The sequence below is a fragment of the Phlebotomus papatasi genome, chromosome 2 (assembly GCF_024763615.1).
Source record: "Phlebotomus papatasi isolate M1 chromosome 2, Ppap_2.1, whole genome shotgun sequence".
NCBI lineage: Eukaryota > Metazoa > Arthropoda > Insecta > Diptera > Psychodidae > Phlebotomus > Phlebotomus papatasi.
This window is the reverse complement of record NC_077223.1, coordinates 61216000-61235302: the sequence shown is the minus strand read 5'-3', so window position 1 is coordinate 61235302 and position 19303 is coordinate 61216000. Positions and strand designations below refer to the sequence as shown.

Genomic DNA, 19303 nt, shown 5'->3' with positions numbered 1-19303 from the left:
TTATTCAAAAACTGATGGAAATGTAATCTACTCATTCTTTAGATTATAACTACGCTAAGCCGTCTCTCGGCTTAAGTCGTAATTGTTTTTAAGTCATAACCCAAAACCCTAGAATTGAATGCTATGGCTAACTTAACAACTAGTAAAATGACTCTCAATAGAGTCAATGAAGTGCCCCTTGTTGAGATTTTTTGAAGTGTCCCACTTGGTGCAAATCAAAATAACATCAGAGCCCCTCTTTGATATTTTTTTAGAGGGCTCATTGAAATTTTACGAGCACAGAAACTCACATTTTCAACAATTATTCTTAATGTTTATTACCCAATTAAAGTTTTTTGGTCAATTCAAAGAGCAAAAAATTACGATCAAGAGAATAATTTCACCAAAATACTAAATACTCCAATGGTCATTGATGAACTGAGTTGCTTCGAGCAAAAACCATGTATCGTATGCATTTCCCTATTAAAATGGCCTGTTTTTGCTCTGAGCGGTTCCTAAGAATTTTTTTCATGTGAGTGATAGTACTCATAAGTTTTGGGAATTTCTGCGAAAATTGGATGATCATAAATCACATTCCTAGATAATTCCAGTATTCCAGAGAGTGATTGTCTCTCGCTGAGGCGAGAGTTTCCTTCCAGAGAAAATTGCGCGTGGAAGTTCACAGTTTCAACGTTTTTTAATGGAAATCAAAGTTTAATCACAGCGTAGAATCTCCTCACGAACAGAAGCATAATTGTTATCCCATCACGATTATTTATTGCTGTCCATTAAGTAGAGTTGAACGAGGGATTCTCAGAGCAAATCATTCTCTCAAGCCTATTGATTTGAGTGCCTTGTCCAAGAACCAAAAACTCTGTCACGAATTATCTGATTTGTCTTGAGGAGCCCTCAAAAGACGGGTTGAGTGAGAGAAGTTATGACGGTGCTTCATTATTATCTTGTGAATGCGCATTATTCACTTAAGAGACACTATTCTCGATGGTTCGTCTTTTTTTCTTGGTCTGATGGGGCTTTAGAGATATATTTGTTGCGCTTTTAACCACAAATGGGCGGATTAGGTCGGAAATGAGCTTCTTTTATTGTTAAAAATACATTTTCACTCAAGCAGTTAATTTGAATTTTTGAATTTTGACAGTTCATTGCCTGGTACTGTAATATCTAACTGAATTCCTAAATTTTCCTCACGAAAATATCCCTGAAAATAATCTTCCGAGAAGAAACCCAAAACTATTAATTAATTCACAAAATTCCTTCCATGACAATAATGATGGTTGTTGGAAGATGGAAGTTAAGGATAGAATTTCACGTCCATTAAATGGCGCAATTAAATGGGATGCTGAGGGAAGGGCATAGGGAAAATGATGTGTGTTAATGAGGCGCAATATGTGATCACACATTTATCTCCCCCGAAAAAAAAAGCAAAAGAGAACATCTTCTAAAGGCGATTGAGTTGGAGATTTATGGCTCTCGAAGAGAAATTCCAATTTTGCGCCTGAAAAGCTCGCGAGCATTTCCATTGCCTGACCTTTCCATCGCTAATTGATGAAAAACCAAGAAATCCGTGGCACTCACCATGACAGTGTGCTCGTTCCTGCTCGTCAATTAGTGGGCAATATATTTCTTGAAAGTCTCTTTCTCCCATAATCTCCACCTTCACTTCCCATCCATCCCACTTTTTAATTGTGATAGATGGGCCCAGACAATTCACTCAAAGCTTCATTCCAATGTTACAATTGGAGTGATTGCGATTAGCTGATTGAGCCAAAATGCCTGGTTTCTTCGCCTTCTCTGTCAAATGAGTGCTGAGTGATCTCAAGAACCAAATCTAGGCCAATCTGTTGCTCCAAATGCTAAGAATTCTCGGCTAGAGGGTCAATTCCGGGGGCAGACAAATTCACTGTTTGCGGCAACTTTTGATTGAATAATTGGGGTTATGTGGCACTTAACTTTCTTTGATGCTATTTACATAATGAATAATATATAATAATAAATATAATAAATAATTTAATAAATATAAAATTGTATAAAAAATTTAAAAATACACCATTTAAATTTAAGAAAATTTTAAATCATTAACTGTAGTTAATAGTAACTTTAATATTTATATATATACTAAAGTACAATAATGTAATAGCCCATGCCGCAATATTTACAACTTCAATAATAATTAAATTTAGGAATTAATCTAAATATTCATGTACTAAACTGTACTGATATTTTAAAGTCGCTAGATAGCCTGAGCACGTTTCTGCTCAAATCCGATCCGATCCTGAAAAAGCGCAATTTTTATGAAAGAAAACTGTAATCGTTCCTTGTGTTCGAATTCAATTTTATTAATTTTCAATTCAATTTTTCTTTCAATTTTCTTAATTACTTTTCATTTTTCTTACTGCACGAACTCAAAGAGTGAGGAGCAGTTATATAATCCACTTTTTTCAACTTATGACACGGCTAGAGGCCAAACGGTAAGAGATATCGAATTTCGGTCTTTGATGATCCTCCCATAAGTCAACATTTTAAATAAATAGATAGTAATGATAATCGAAAAGGACTCCTTTTTTCATTTTCGAATATGTTTTCAATGTTCAACAAACATTTCCATATCAAATTTTCGAAGGTCAAAATTTAATCACTTTTGAGGGTCTATTTTTCAACCAATAATGCTAAAATTTGTTTTTTTTGGATTTTTTTTGGAATCTGTAATGTACCCGTAAATGAACTTTTACGGATTTGGTTTTTATTTGTGCGTACACTTGTTACAATTCTATGAAAAAATATTTATTTATAATTCGTTTTCGAAATGATCAAAAGTTGTAACTCCACCTTAAACGTTTCTTTTAAAATCCAAACTTTTTTTTCAAACTCACTATCTCTGTACCCAATTAATAGGTTTTGATGGATTGATGCTTTGAAATGTGCTCATCAGGCACTCCCCTAAAAATGCCCCCCAAAAATGGGTGATAATGAAAAATTCCACCCGGAAATGTCATATAGATTCCTGCATCGAGCCCATCTGCAGACGGTGACACATGTTTTAGCATTTAGTAGTGTTGGAAAATTAATGAAGCCTCACAACTTCATTTGTGGGCCCTCTGTGAACAGATTCTATTAGGCATATGTCATGTTTAATTGTTCCCATATTCCTTGTCACATAGATTCTTCCACTTCTATCTTCTTTCCCTTATGCCTCATTCGGCTTTGGACTTGTTTTGTTGAACTTGGCGAAAGAATGGTAGAGTTTCATTGACTCTCGATAACGATTGGTGCATGAGAAGAGAATGGTATTTCAACGAGTTGTTGTGCAACCGAAAGACCACTCGAATGGGGCCCTGGGGTCCACCAACGCAATGCCAAGTACTGACTCATATGGCTCCCAACTTGCAGTTGCAGACAATTGCATAATTACCGATCTCGACATTTTATCTGGCCATATGTTCTCAAACAAAATGCACCATCGCGAGGGATCTATCTCACAAAAGCTGATTATATTCCTTCAATTGCCACCCTAATGACATTCTGTGGCTTTTTTGGGGGAGAGTAAAAGGATAATCCTTTGAAATTGTAGGTGAACCACTTCATAACATTTCCATTTCAGTTCTGACCATATTTGAATTTTGATTGAGTTTTGTGTCTCTTTGTGGTCTTTAGCTTGTCCCATTTTTGCTACCCATCGAATATCGGATTTGGAGATGGGGAAAATCCAATCGATTTGCAGAAAATGTGCTTCTTGATGTCAATGTTATCGGGGCTTAAAAATGGAAATTTGAGAGGTTTGAAATAATAAAATAGCAGAAGAGATTGTAAAGAATCTGCCTGACTGTTTTATACTATTTTTAAAAACTTTTAATGACACTTTCTAAATAGTTAGGGGAAACTGACTATTTTTTTATGTTTCTGAATAAATGTGACTTTGCAATATATTTTAAAAACTAGGCACTTTTCCCTAGTTTTTAAAATATGGGTGCGATGACTCACACTTATTGAGAAGCTTAGGAAAAATTTAGTCATTACGAAGCTTGGGATCTTACGAAGCATGGGACTTTCCCTATGAGTAATTTTTTCAAAACTTGTAAACAAAAATATTGTACTCACCGTTCACTTTCCACTAAAAAGTTATTAAAGTGAAAAATATTGCCTTGAAAGACAGTAAATTAGCACAGTCGCTGATAAAATGTTCAAAAATGATTGCAGCTCTAAATGAGAAGATAAAATTCCAAGACAAATTTACTAAAATCTTCTAAAAAAGCTCACATCTGAATCAAGTTGATCTATCTGACATTGGAAAGAAATGGTACTTTCCAGCATTGTCTTTATTAATTTTCTCTACTTTTCTCTGTTTCTCATTAAGATATTTTCATTGACTTAATTTTTACGAGGGAGCATTTTCATTTCAAAATAAAATCAAATATTCAAACTTTAAGGGAAAAATCGGCCAAGGTGAATAAAACTTCACGGAAATTTTCCCAAGTTCTCAGTTTTTCTTAAATTGTGATATCATTGATGCACATAACTTTAAATTCAGAACTGAAAAAAATTAACAATGCCCAAAAATATCATTAAAACTTTTTATTAATATTGATAAATAGTTCTTAATAATAATAATAATAATAAATACGTCTTTTTTATAACAACGTTAATGAATTCAAACTCACAAACATCAGGATCTATTAAAAAAAAGTAATTATTTCAGATATAAACATTATTCATCAGTAATAAAATATTTAACAACATAAAATATTTCATATTTATCACTTTTTTGGCGGATGAAGCTTTCAATGCTTTAAATTTTAAATACTTTCAAACTTCAACTAATCAAAAAACACAATTGGACTAAATTAGTGCAAGACATTATATTATGCAGAGGGTCATGCATTTTTAAATTAAACATTTTAGTTAAATTGCATTTTATATTGATTTACTTCAGACTAAATGAATAATATTAAAAAATAATGATGAATATCGTTCTCATAAAGATCAATATTTCTACTAATTTTTCTTCCTATTTTTTTATCAACTTACTAATTTTAATCATTACCAAACAATATGATTTATTTTCCCATTATTTTCCAAAAAAGCTCTTTTATCTAATAATTTTCATATGAAAAATCTGATGCTATTTTTAGGAATGGTTCCTCATCATCAGTGTTTTAATTAAATTATCATTCTCCCTTTACACAGAAAATGCTTCAAGGCATAATGATATTCTCTCTGTTTTAAGTAAATTGATTGATTGTTCCGGATTCACGGAAAAAAACATTGAATGCAAAAATACCGGAAAAGTCGATGGAAAAGGCCTGAAATGTCAATGTAATTGGGTTTCTGTGCGTATAGAAATTTTAGACGGGAAAATCGATAGATAAATGTCGGTCGTTGGCAATTTTGTGTGGTCCAAAATCCAATTGTAGCACAAAAGTCCCTCGGTTCAGAATCAATCCAATTCTGGCTGACTGCCCGAGGGAATTCCTGTGGTTTCTACCGAATTTGGCAGGTATTGCAAAATTGCGTGCGAGTCGCGAGGTCAAAAATCACAGCGGACTCTGTACCTTTCTGATTTAATTGAAATCAAATAAAAATGTTGATCATGCGTGTTTTTTTTTTAAATCTTCCTGATAAAATGACGTGGAAGTTTTACATACTCCGTATATCCCTCTACATGACCATTTGGTATTCCTTCGACGTCTCTAATGATAGAAGAAGGAGGCATGGCATAAAGTTGAATGTTGTAATTCCGTCGTCAGACCTCCCCAACTACAACAACCATCGATGTTTTGTTCCCCCCATTCCGTGCCTCTTTATTTATTTATATAATTTTATTGTCCATTCTTTTGTCGATATAATATAATAAAACATTTATAAGGCTTAGATGTGGCGGCACAAGATGCTATGGTTGCCTCATTCGCGCGTAAGCGACACGCAGCAGAGTTGATGAGCAATACTCACTTTTAGATAAGATCACAGGATTAGCGTTTAATGGTCGTCCCATCAATTCAGTGGCATCTCGAGAAAGCCACCAATTTATGCCACATTTTCTTATTTGACACTCCCGCCTGCAAAGTCATCTAAAAGAACATTCAACATGAATTTCAGGTTTATATTGTGGATGTTTGCAAAATATTTAGAATTGCCGTTGGTGCTGTTAGTGTTGTCAATTCATTCATCGCAGGACAAGATTTTATATATGACATTAATGATTACTTTAGTAACGAACTACAGGGCTATTAAACTTCACAACATCGCACAACAAGATGAAAGAAAATGTTGCAAAGTAAATTTTAATGCCCTTCCAAGCAACTGAAAAAGGTCCACATGGATTCACATCAGTACCAAAAGTTCTAAGTGACACCGAAAAGTGTTGTCCTGCTATGATGGCAACTTTTTCAATTAGCGAACATCATAATGCCACCACTTATCATAAAAATTGCATCAGTTCCCATCTCTCAGAATATAAAACAATTTTCCATTACGGGGTTGGTTACGTGGGTCTTGCGATTTTAATTTTAACATCTTATCTAGATTTTTTTCGAAAATTTCAAATCCTTTGGACTAACGACCTGGAAAGAGATCTTGAAAATTTCTGGCGCTATGAAAGAAAAGACGAGAGCTTTAACTTTAATCGTTTTTTCTCTGAAAACTTGGTTTTTTAAATAGATAGTTAAGATGTTGGAACACTAATGGTCTAATTTCATTGAAATTTTTCACATTTCTTTTAGGATAATTTGGTATTTGAACGAAGAGGTTTTATTTCCTTTCGATGAAAATTTTACTTTATTGTATAAATTTCTCCGAAAATCAGGATTTTATTTTTTTTTCAAAGGTTTTTATTCGAGTTTAACTCACTCTCACACATAAAATGTTTGGTGATGAATTTACTATAAAAAGTCTGACAACCTAAACGAAAATTTGTTTAAAACAAGGTCTTCGAAAATCATATCCTAACGGATGAATTTTTATAAGTTGTAAATAAAGTATACATTCTATTCGTAGAGATTTAAAAAATGAGAGATGAATTCTTAGAGACTTGAAATATGCATTGTATTGAATAAAATATGCAAGTTATTGACAAAAAATTATGACAAAACCAAAACTTTGCAGTGTAAACCTCTTTCCAAAGAACTTCGCACGTTAACAAAAATCCTGGGTATTACAAACGTTCCTATTCTAATTACTACCTGGACCGTTTCTAACCTGCTGCGGTGTCGTTGCCTTATCGGACTCTTCTACCGTATCTATAAGATGGAAAACCGTCAAATCAATACGGTCAATACGGAATCACTACGGTCTAGTAGGTTATAAGAGAAGGATGTATGGACTTGGGTGGGTGTTTCGGCAAAAATTGTGTGGATACTTGACGGTATAGCGGCTAGTTGCCTTAAGAGAACGCATTACTTCCCAATCCTTCCAACTTAATGAAATCCCGATCGTTTTTATAAAGTCAAGATCGATTTTAGCGGCAACTATTCCTCGTTTTTGATAAGAGAACTGATAGCGATAGGATGGATACCACTACCCCATTTAATGCCACCTTGAATATAATGGTATTTTTTCAATATTTCGATATTTTCGAATTGTGAAATATTTACAGTAGTGATTGTTGCATGTATTTCCTAATTCGAAAATATCGTATTATTGAAAAAAATACCCTTTCTTCAAGGTGACATCAAATGAGATAGTGGCACCATTCGGGGTATCCACCCTAGTAACTTGCGGTTTTGGTTAAGGTTAAATATTGTGGAATAATATAAATATAGAATGGAAAACTTGTATTTGTGAATTCGATAACATTATCTAAAAATCTAGTCATACCAAACTTGTCTCGTAGATAGTTTTTAAAATACCTTTTCAAAACAAAGTTATTCAAGCACTTTGTTTAATGACGTAAACTAGAGGTGTGCAAGAACCGTTGAAACCGAATAAACGTCAAATAAAACATATACGTCAATCGTCAAAACGCTACTATAACAAACTTATTTTGACGTTAATTCGGTTTCAACGGTTTTTGCACACCTCTGACGTAAACAATGCATTTTTAAAGTCCCTTATCATTGTACGCACTCAATGGGTCAAGTGGTACAGCACTCGCTCTATGATGCAAATGTCCCGAGTTCGAATTCCCTTTAGGTCACCAGGAATTTTTCTGGCGTTAAAGGTGTTCGGATTGCATCCAGTGAGCTTCACTGCACTTGATTCCACGGGCATGGTACTGACAACCTCATCCCGTACAAGAAAAAAATAATAATGCATGTCTAGAAAATCCCCTTGCGGGAAGGCCTTGTTCCTTCATGGAATGTTGCGCCAGCATTATTATTATTATTATTATCATTGTACGCAGAAACGTCAAAATCCTTCAAAAAACCTTTTTCTTATGCAAACTGCTTCCAATATATAGAGGACATTAAAGTTAGTTATTAATAATTCGAACAAGAAAGTTTTCACTTACTCAAGATACATACAGGTTTTTAAATCAAAAATAACGCTGTTGATTGATAAGGATACATTCCTAAGACACCCCGTGCAATCCTTATCTGAAATCTGCGTCAAGTGCAACTCTGTGATCTACGAACGGGGGGGAAAATCGTGCTGCGATGTTGAACACGGGTGATGTTGAGCATTGGAACAAAGGAAGACTCCACTGTGGAGGACAAGAAGAAGAGGACGAGGAAGCCCCAGAGAGGTTAGAAGGTGTGTGGGTCGTCTCTGGGTCTTGGCGAAGTCTCAGCCTCTTCGCAATATTGAATTTCGATTGCAGCGTAATTAATGATTTATGGACATTGGGGTATCACAACCAATTGCATCATACTCACATGGTAGCCATAAATCTTGCATACTCGAGGCGGGGATGTTGCTCTGGAGTGGACAGACCATTGTCATCGGACGAAGGGTGACTCCTGGGTCCGAGAATCACCATTCTGTCCATGCCACAGAGTATCTTGTACCAACTCAAGACCGCCGTTTGAGCATTCTTCTTCCATGTCATCTTCGCGGCCCTCATGAATAATGTCACATTGTGCTCCAAAGGGAATTCAATAACCCCTCAATAGGCACCATACACAACAATCATAATGCCTCCAATGTGTCCCGATAACGAGCCAAATTTAAATTTCTCTAGACATAATTCGACATCCCATCCTTTCCCCTTTCATGTTAATTGACGTCGCCAAGAAGTGTTAATCAGCAATTGAATTCAGACGATGACAATTATTTTCTCACCACAGAATCTCTCTATTCATTTGTATTCAAAGGAGGCGCATCAAGCTTCAGGATCATTATGCTTTTTACTTTTGGAAAAAATCCATTAAACATTTTTTTTTATTGACGAGAGAATAAAATCATAAAATTAGGGAGTTTCTCACACTTCCAATTCCATCTTGGGAATTTAATGGGAAACCCAATAAATCGAATCAGAGTGGGTTTTCTTTTATAAAAGACCATTGAGATACTTCAGAAATTGATATTTCGTGCATTTTAAATTGGAATTAAAGAATTAACGTTCGAAAACATTGTGAGATTTTTTTTTTAACAATCCTTTAAAGTAAATATTTCAATAAAAAAGATACTTCTAGTAAATCTCAACACTTGTCTAACTAAATCCCACCCTAAAAATCTTAAACTTTGGGTATCTTCTTCCAGGAAAAAAAAAGTGTCCTTTTTTTCTCAAGTAAAACATCAATCTTCGCTGTCCCTTGAGGAGACAAATTCTCCCAAAAGAAGCGGATGACAGTGCAAATAACCATCGTCTTCTGTTAATTGCAGGCTGTCTCCTGGACGGAGTTCCGCCTTCGGCGCCACCTGATGTTCCGCCGCGAAACCCCACAATGAACCGGATGAATGGACGAGTAACTGGCAACCCCTCCGAGTTGGGTGTTGAATTCGAGCCATCCTGCCTGGTTAGGACACCATCGGGCAATGTGTACATTCCAAGTGGAAATATAAGTGAGTATCTTTTCCTTGTTTACTGAATATTGATATCCCGGATTTTCTGTTTATTACCTTCAATCACTTCTCAATATTTTTTAACAGTCATATTCCTTTTTTATTTTCATAACATTTACCATCGAATCATATCAATATAAAACTCATGAAAATAACTCAAAGCACATAAGTGAAATTTTGTGCTTAATTTTATTTTAATGTACTCTTTCTTTTAAATGAACACCTATATTTAAAAAAAATAGTATTTCTTATTGAAAATGTATACAATTGGCGTTATAAGATCAACAAATTTTTCTATTATTCTGTGGAAGGTTAAAGTTGAAATAAAAAAAGTGGTGCTTCTCCCATTCTCTTCGATATATATTTTTTTATGGCGCAGCATTTTCTTATGTTGGCATAAAAATTGTAATACAATTTTTATACTAAACATGCAATGAAATATGTTCTCAACATTTTTATTGGAGTCACAATTTTCGCAGTGAAATGGTGAACCAAGGGGGTTGGAGCAACAGGAGGGGATTATTCTTGTTTTGTTCTGTCTTGGGTTAGATGCCTCTGGGTGAATATGTAATGGACAAAAATTTCGGAGAGAGTGAAATTTGTATGCTTTGCCTCTACATGGAAAATATAATAATAATAGTATTTGGAGGGAAAATGTATAAATGGATAGTCAATAAAATATAGTCCTATTGTGTATATCGTTCTGGGAGCTTGATAAAAGGGGTCCCCCATATTAGTCCATTATCGAAGATTATGATCCAATGATATTCAGTTTTGTGGTCTCCGAAGTATAATTAGATTAGACCCCAGCATCCATAGTCGCGACCAAGTCCAAAATCCCCCACCTAATGCTCAAATGTGCCAATAAAACAGTCATAGTAATTCCACTTTGACTCATATTTAATACTTTTATGGCACATGGAATTTTTTATGGCATATACTCTTTGGATTTCAGTAGCAAAGAATGTGCCTCCGCCCTGGAAGGCAGCCCATTGTTGATGCCCCAATGAAACCAGTATATACATTGTAAAAATCTCAGTGGCAAATTCATGGTAATTTCATACAGATTTTATGTATTAATCATCTCTCGTGTCACTATTTGTGAGATAATCCGCCAATTTTCTCGCCATTCAAACCATTCCCCATTCTTTCGCGGGGGAAAAATGCAAGAACTCGCTCATAGAATTCAATTTACAACGAGACTTCGCACATTCTCCTATATAATATTATAATGTTTCCCTGTATGCAAAACTACACGATGGTATCTCATGCTAATTCTTCTCGCTCTTAGCATGGAATTGCTAATAGAAATCTTAAGAGTTTTGCCCGCGAAATTAATTTTCAGATGCGATTTTTCACGCAGAAAATAAATAGACTTAGGCAGCAGGAGAATTACTATTTCATACACTCTTAAAAATTATGATGTAGAAGCATAAATAACTTATCATACCATAAAGGGCCTCGAGTGGGTCAGTGGATAGAGTAGTAGCTCTATGACTGCGAGGTCTGGGGTTCAAAGCTGAGCAGCAGCAGAAAAAGATTTCTCATGTCATATCGGCTTTGAATTCGTCCAGTGAATGAATGAATAGTAATGTCAATGGTGCATATTGACAAAAAAGTGAACCACCTCTAAACAATAGAGGCTGGTACGAGAACGAGTTTCGATGTGAAAGTGGTACTTCAATCGATACAAATATTCGCTGTCACTGATCCCAAACACACACCGAGAAGGAATGCTGTGATATAGTAACGGCACTGATTGTCCACACAGAGCTGCGATATAGAGCGGCTACCCGTATCGGGGGATAAGATAGAATAGGAGTGGGGAAGCATAAGGGGCCCAATTGGTGGCCTGGATGCATCGGAATATCCGATATGGAGAACTGACCCCTGGCAAAATCTTATCTTATCTTATCTTATCATACCATAAACTTGAACATAAGTTGGCTAATTTGCAATTATACTTTTATAGTGCTATAAATTTAAAAGTCGGAGGACCGGTTTGGGCGGCCGGGTGATAAAGACGTGCTTTGTGCGAGTGATTAGTATTTTATGTGAAAATTAAGTGTATCTTGTTGATTTTGCATAGGTTTTTGTGCAATAGGCCAACAGTGGATACAGTGAATACACCTGTGTTGTGGAACCTCGGGGAAGGTGCTCTTTTTGAGCGTAAAAAGGGATTTTTTCTGCGTTTTCTCTGTCAATTCGCGAGGAGAATTGTTGTGATAGCGGTAATTGTGGGGCCTCTCACAATTGAACACCAGAAGTCACACAATTGTCTAACTTCTGGCGTTTTAGAGATATATGCAAGACAAAGTTCTTTCCTTTCTTTGAGCTTATGTTCATTAAAGTGCTATATCGTATGTCTTTTACATAAGACAACGAAGGACAACGTCGAAATCCGGGCACTGGATTTTGAGGAAAGCAGGAGCACCTCATATGCGGAGGAAGGGAGACTGGACAGCCAGTACATGGACTCTTTGGTAGGCGTATTGCTTCCAGGTAAGAGTCTGTTTGTCCAATTGTCCCTACCGCTGAAGGATGTTTTCACTCACATGAAAGAATCCTTACCGGCTAACAGTGATTTAAAATTTTTAAAATTAGTGAATTTACAGAGTGCAGTCGTGGAAAAGTGGTGGAAAAGTCATGTAGTGTCGATGGATAAAACACAGAAGGGGAAACCTTTCAATTGTTTTTATCGGCACAGTACCGTCCCACACTTTATGGCGCACCAAAAAAGTTTTATGACTTTTGCATGTGTGTTCGAAATTTTCCAAGCTGATATGGAGATCAGATACTTTTTCACTCCTAGCGGAAATTTTGGACCACTTATAAAATCTAATTGTTATACTATTAATCATGATTAATAAAAATAAAAATGATGAAATTCTTCTCCTGCAGGGTAATATGCATCGTTCACGGGATGCCATGGCATGTGTTTGTCAGGAGATATCCACGGTGAAAAATTGCATATTACTCCTGCAGGAACCATGGACTTTTAAGGGTCATGTTAGGGGAATTGATATGAAATACGGAAAATTTTTACATGCAGAGGGGGTGGATAAAGTGCGTGCCTGCATTTTTGTTTCCCGAAACATTAATGCAACGTTTTTGCCGCAGTACAGCGGCAAAGACATCACCACAATCGAGATTGTGCAGACGATACAAGGGAAGAAGCTGAATATCATAGTTTCTTCAGTGTATCTGCCATACGATTCCAAAGATCCTCCCCCTTCAGCTGAATTAAAAAATGTAGTAGAATTCTGCGAAAATAATAATTTTGAATTGATTATTGGAGCTGATGCTAACTCTCATCACATAATGTGGGGTAGTTCCGATATCAACAACAGAGGAAGTAATTTATTAAATTATATTTCAAAACATAATCTTGAAATTTGCAACAGAGGTAATAAACCTACCTTTGTCATTAAAAATAGACAGGAAGTTATAGATGTAACACTATGTTCTTTTAACTTACTGCCCTTTATAAACGGATGGCACGTATCCGATAAGGAAACCTTGTCGGATCATCGTTGGTTGATATTTACACTGAAACCTGATGAAATCGTGCAAGTCATATAGAAATCCAAAGAAAACGAATTGGGCCATTTTTAATAAACTGTTGGATAAAAAACTTTCAGAGATTGACCAATCATCAGTCAAATGTGCAGATGATGTCGAACTGAAAGTTAATCTTTTAACAGAGGCTTTTAAAAATGCTTTTGAGAACGCATGTCCTTTATCTCATACCAAAGTTGGTAAACCACATTGGTGGAATGAGGAATTGGATATGATCAAAAGCACTATTCGTAGAATGGAAAAATTAGCAAAGAAAATTAACACAGAAGAAGCATTTCATATAATGCATTCTGCAAGACAGATTTATAAAAAGCAAATAAGAAAATCAAAACGTACTGCAAAACGTCTCTTCTGTGAGAGTATTGAATCTACCATGGAGACGGCAAGGATCAAAAAGGTCTTTGCTGGTAAATCCCAAGGTTTAGATCGTACTCTCAGAAAACCGGATGGGAACTTTTGCAAAAATAACTCAGAATCGATAAATTTGCTAAATTTAAAAGTCGCAAGAGTATCAAACTTAATATGAAGTCTTGAAACAGGCATGTGCTAAATCTACTTGTGAGATTTTACTCTTTTTTGTTACTTAATACAAAACTCAATACACAACAACTACCTATGCTACTTGTTAATTGTTTATCGATCTTTTAAAAGGCAAGCAAATGTCAAAACTAATGACTGCCCTATGGTACTATTTGAATTAAAAAGACATGTCAAAGCGTCCCAGCTCTGCGGAATGCTCGAACTCACGAGATAGAGCTCACCGTGCTTTAATTTTTTGTATGATCCTTTGGTGCGTAGTGGTCTACTAGAGATAGAGTTGATGTACTTTACCGATGAAGATTTATACAGCCGGGTGCGAAATTACAATACTTTTCCAAAAAATCCAAATTTAACCAAATCGATTGAAAAATGGGTTTTCCAAAGTGGTTGACCTTTGACCTTCAATAATTCAAGATGGTGAATTTTCGGGTCATAGGTATGTTTGGGCGAAATGTTCGTCTGGACTAGCACTAAAACATATCCGGAAATCATTGAAAAAGCTTGGGTCAATTTTGAGAAAAAACAATAAAAACATGTTTTTGGAGGGGATAGAGGGGGGTGGGGGGGGGGAAATAAAAAATGTCTATAGAGATATTGTTTTTTTTAATTGAGGGTCATCCAAGATTAGAAGTCGATATCTCTTACCGTTAAAGCTCCAGAAAGGTGACAAGTTGAAAAAAGGCGATAACTGCTCTCTCTTTGAGTTCGAGAAAAAGAAAATGAAATCTTTCCCTCGATTTTTTTTAGTACATGGCTTTTTATGTGCTTTTGCACAATCAACTTTCTTTGTTTTGGTTGCTGTCATAACTGTGGTGGTATTAGAACACAAAGAAGACTAGGAAAAACAGTCGTAACAAGAACCAATAAAAGGAACAGTCGATAAAACAGCCATGTACTAAAAAAAATGTCCAGGAAAAGGGTTTACCCTTTTCATTACTATTGAAATAACACCATTATACAGTTGTACTAATTGTACTAAGATTTGTGTATTCTAATCTTAACTGTGTTATCACACTTGCATATTAAAATTTTAATATGATTCACATTAATTGTCACTGGTGAGAGTCCAAATGTGTAATTTGTGTGTTTGAATCATTTTATATTCAAAATTTGATCTATTTGTTGATAAAAAATTAGAATTGGCTCGCAAAATTTGATATAAATTGATTTATAGCATTAATGTGAAAAATTAATGCGATTTTCTCTTTAATTTTTTAATGTGAAAAATATTTATGCTTTAGGTAAATATAAACTTATTTTTGCAGGACAAGTCCATTTCTTTATCAATAAATAGAAAAACCCCAAATATTAAGTGACTCAAAGACACAAATAACATATTTGGACGCTCATAAGCGACAATTAATGTGAATCACATTAAAATTTTAATGTGCAAGTGTGATAACGCCGTAATACTTACGTAAACTTTAAACAAATATGTCACACTTTACAATTTATATCCAAATTTACTATAATAAATCCATGATAATTTCCAAATTTTTTATAATTAAAAAATATTTTAAAAAAAATATTAACATTAAAAATAAATAAATAGTAATTGTATAAAATAATTAATTTTCTTTCATTTTAGTACAAAATTATCAAAATGTAATTTTCCATGTTTTTAGTGCAATTTGTCGACACTCCGCTAGCCTTTCTTCTTATTAAAAAAATATAATTGCGAACAATTCAAACAATAGTTTCAGAACATATTATATAATAAATGCAATAAGTTTTTTAACATTTTGAGAACGATGAGAAAAGTTTCCAAAATTTTGTGATAAATTCCATTATTATTTTTTTGTTTATTATTATTGTTCCAGCTAAGGCAATTTTTATTAATTTCTAACAGTGTAATATTCGCAATACTTTTGTGACTGCAGTAGCTCATTCAACACCGAATCTAAGTGCTTTGTCTTTGCCCTCTTCTAACACTCCATTCTCGCTGTCTGAAGCATTTTGTAAAAGAAATCAACACCAGAAGAAATTATTCTCGAGCCTTCCACATGTTCAGTGGGAATCCATTTCGGGAAAGGACATTAATTCTTTCCATTTTCTCTTGTCACCCGGCAATTTTTTCCTCCACCCCTTCCATCTCTCATTCCATAAATCACCGGATTGAGTTACTCAAATTGACCCATGAGAATGTGTACAGTATAAATTTGGTGCTTCAGTTATCCTAAATGTTTCTTTTCCCTTTTTTGGGGTTTGAGTGAAAAATCTTCCCTCATTTATCCTGCTGCGGGGGAAAAAGCCCAACAAGAGGGAGGATGTTTATCAGTTTGGGCAAAATTATTCTTTCTCGCTTTCATCATCATTTTTGGTCAAAGACAAATACAAAATTCATTTAAAAGTTTTCCACCCTGATGAAATTTCCACAAAAGAGTCCCCCTTCATTGATGTAGAGTGGCTCATCAATGGGAAAGCAGCCAATTTGATAAATTTCTCAACTTCTTCGGCTGTCAATTGATCCAATGGCAACCTCAAACCCTCTTGCAAAGTTCATTGAGTTGAGAGAGTGAGTCGTAAAGGAAAACCAATGAAAATTGTATTTCTCCATTTCGCCCAGCGTTATGTGGATGGCGGAAAAATTATACCCTTCTTCCTTCGGGAAAATGATGGCCATCAAATGAATACGCGGTATAGGCTACCCTTCTTCAGAGCTTTAGGAAACATTTTCACTGTCAACTGAAATGACATGGCTAATGCATAAAGCATGTCTTTTCACTAATAGGGATGTTGCTTCAGACACTATCTCAACCCCTCAAAAGCACACACGCAATCCCAATCTACAGATTTTCTCGCATTTTTCCCACTTGTAGGGTGGAAAAGTGGGAAAATTTGTACGCGAAAATTGCCACAATTAAGGTTTGTGGGGAGCTTTTGGGGAGAAATATGGAGAGTTTTGCTGCTCAAACTTTCTTCAAACATCTTACAAAATTTTCTGCATCATGCACATTTTTCTTACAGAATTAAGGAAATTGTTGAACAGCACTCCAAGAAAAAGTTTACTGCTAAAGTATTTGGGATTTTGAGCAATTACTTCCATTTTAATTAAATAATATTCATTTTTATGAGTTCCTTGAATAGTATAGGATCATGGCACTGATTATGACTAAAATTTTACAGAAATAAACATTTGAAAAATTAACATTTTTTTAGCACGTTACTGTTCTCAACTATTTCTACGTAAACAACTTTTCTTTGTGTTGGTTTTTGTCTCGGCTATTTTGCGGTTTTAGAACACGACGAGAATTGTGGAAAAAAATCCTTAGGGAATGGGGAAAGCCATTATGGTGCTATTATAATAAAAACTGAACTCTTTTTTAGCACTTTACTGTTCTCAAGTGTTTCTAGATAATCAATTTTTCTTTATGTTGGTTCCTGTCATAACTATTTGGTTGATTTAGAACACGGCGAGGCGGAAAACAGTCGAGACAGGAACCATACACAAAAAATGTCAATGATGCAGTAGAACTTGAGAATAGTAAAGTGCTAAAAAAAAGCTTTACATTCTTTATTCGAATAGCACCATAATTTCATTTTTGTCATGCTTTGGTTATCTTATCGAAAATTGACAAGATGGTTCATGCTCATAATTTTCTATCTATTCCATGTACTCAGCCTGTCTTTTTCTGAAGAAATTTTGGTATAGAAAATCGAAATTATGTTTAAATTTTTCGAAAATCAATGAAATTTTATGCAAATAGAGTTCCTTTTTACCTTTTAGCAGAGGCACTTTTATAAAACCAAACGGATATGATTCCGATATTATTTAAGCAGTTATCGATTTTGATTTTTAAATGAAAATACTTCAACCAGACCTCCAAATATCTTATTCTTATAAAAATAAGAAAGTTTTGTTAGTCATTTCCCTATTTGTTGTGGATTTTTGAATTAAATTAAATTAAAAAATTTCAATTAAATTTTCGAAAGGTAGTCATCTAATTTCAGAATGGCCATGAGTATGTACTTTTTTGAGAAGTTTTTCTACTCAATAATACCAGTTCATTTTAATTAATTTTAATAATTTATTGCGTTAGTTGTTCATTTTCAAAAGGTTTATAAAAAACATTGTTTCCAAGAACATCAAAAAGAAATTAAATATGAGCTGCAAAAGTTGTCACAAATTTTGAATGTACTAAAAAGAACTAATTTATAATATTTTTAGTTAATTTCAATTGGTGAAAATGTTCTAAATCTATTAGGCAATAAAACTTAAAATGACCCTAAATTATGACTACACCTTATAAATCTTGAAAAGATCTTCTGGGTGCCTAATTTTAATGGAAATTAATCAAGAAAGACATAAGAATATCTTCCAAATTCATTTATATTGTTTACGAGCCATACTTCTTGAAATTATCTTGTCAATCCAAGCTATTACACTCTTTCCTTGATTAGCAAATTTATGACATTTTCTCCAGGAACAGCAATGACAGAAAACTCGAAGGAAAACGCATAACATGCATGAGTGATTGAGTATTTTACTGAAAGAATCCTCCCAGCCCTCTAGCAAATTCCAACTTTGAGAAGTTTCAAAACTTGTGCAAGTTGCTGAATCACTGAGAAAATGTCAATGTAAAATTTTGCCGCAAGTTTTCCTACAAATTTCGGTGCATGGCAGTTGAGAGGGAAGAAAAAGTGAATGAAATGTCGCATGCGCAATATTTTATCGGTACCCATATCGGGGTCAATGTTTCGTAAGTTCTAAGGAATGTTCTTGGCAAAAAATTATGTCAGTGATAGACTATTCTTTCACACCCGGGAAAACTATTTCTTAGACAGACTTTCAGCACAGCTGCTTGTTAGATAATTGAATTTACTATTTCTTTCTCTATCTAAGCATTTTTTCTGAGTCTTACTCCCTTTGGTGTAGGGGAGAAATCTCCTCAAATATCTATTCTAAAGCGTGATTTTTCAGTCAACTTGTACATTAAGGGTTATCTGAGAGATATTTTAGCATGAAAAAAAATATTTGCTACGAATGTCAATAACAGGGTCATATTCAAGTATGTTGCAGTGCAGATGCATATGCGTCAATTGCGTTCCATTGACTCCTACAACAGTTTTAGCTTCAAAAGTTTCAATTCAAAATTAACGACATATATAACTAAAATCCTAGTAGAATAATCTCTAAAACCGTAGAATTTGCAAATGCTTTTGTGTCGATGTAACTTTCCTCAATTCTCCTCCACCCAAGTCCCTTTTAGAACTTTCCTGGCACAACACATTGGAAACCGTTGAGATGTTCCAA

The 19303-nt window shown here is 34.6% G+C and overlaps 1 protein-coding gene across 1 annotated transcript in view; it reads left to right on the top strand.

Annotated features, from left to right (window-relative positions):
* The window catches only part of LOC129801990 (teneurin-m), a 72888-nt gene that overhangs the window by 25482 nt on the left and 28103 nt on the right, over positions 1-19303 (top strand). Inside the window, exon 2 of the mRNA XM_055847518.1 lies at positions 9751-9930. Coding sequence (XP_055703493.1) covers positions 9751-9930 — 180 coding nt within the window. The remainder of the gene's footprint in view (positions 1-9750; positions 9931-19303) is intronic.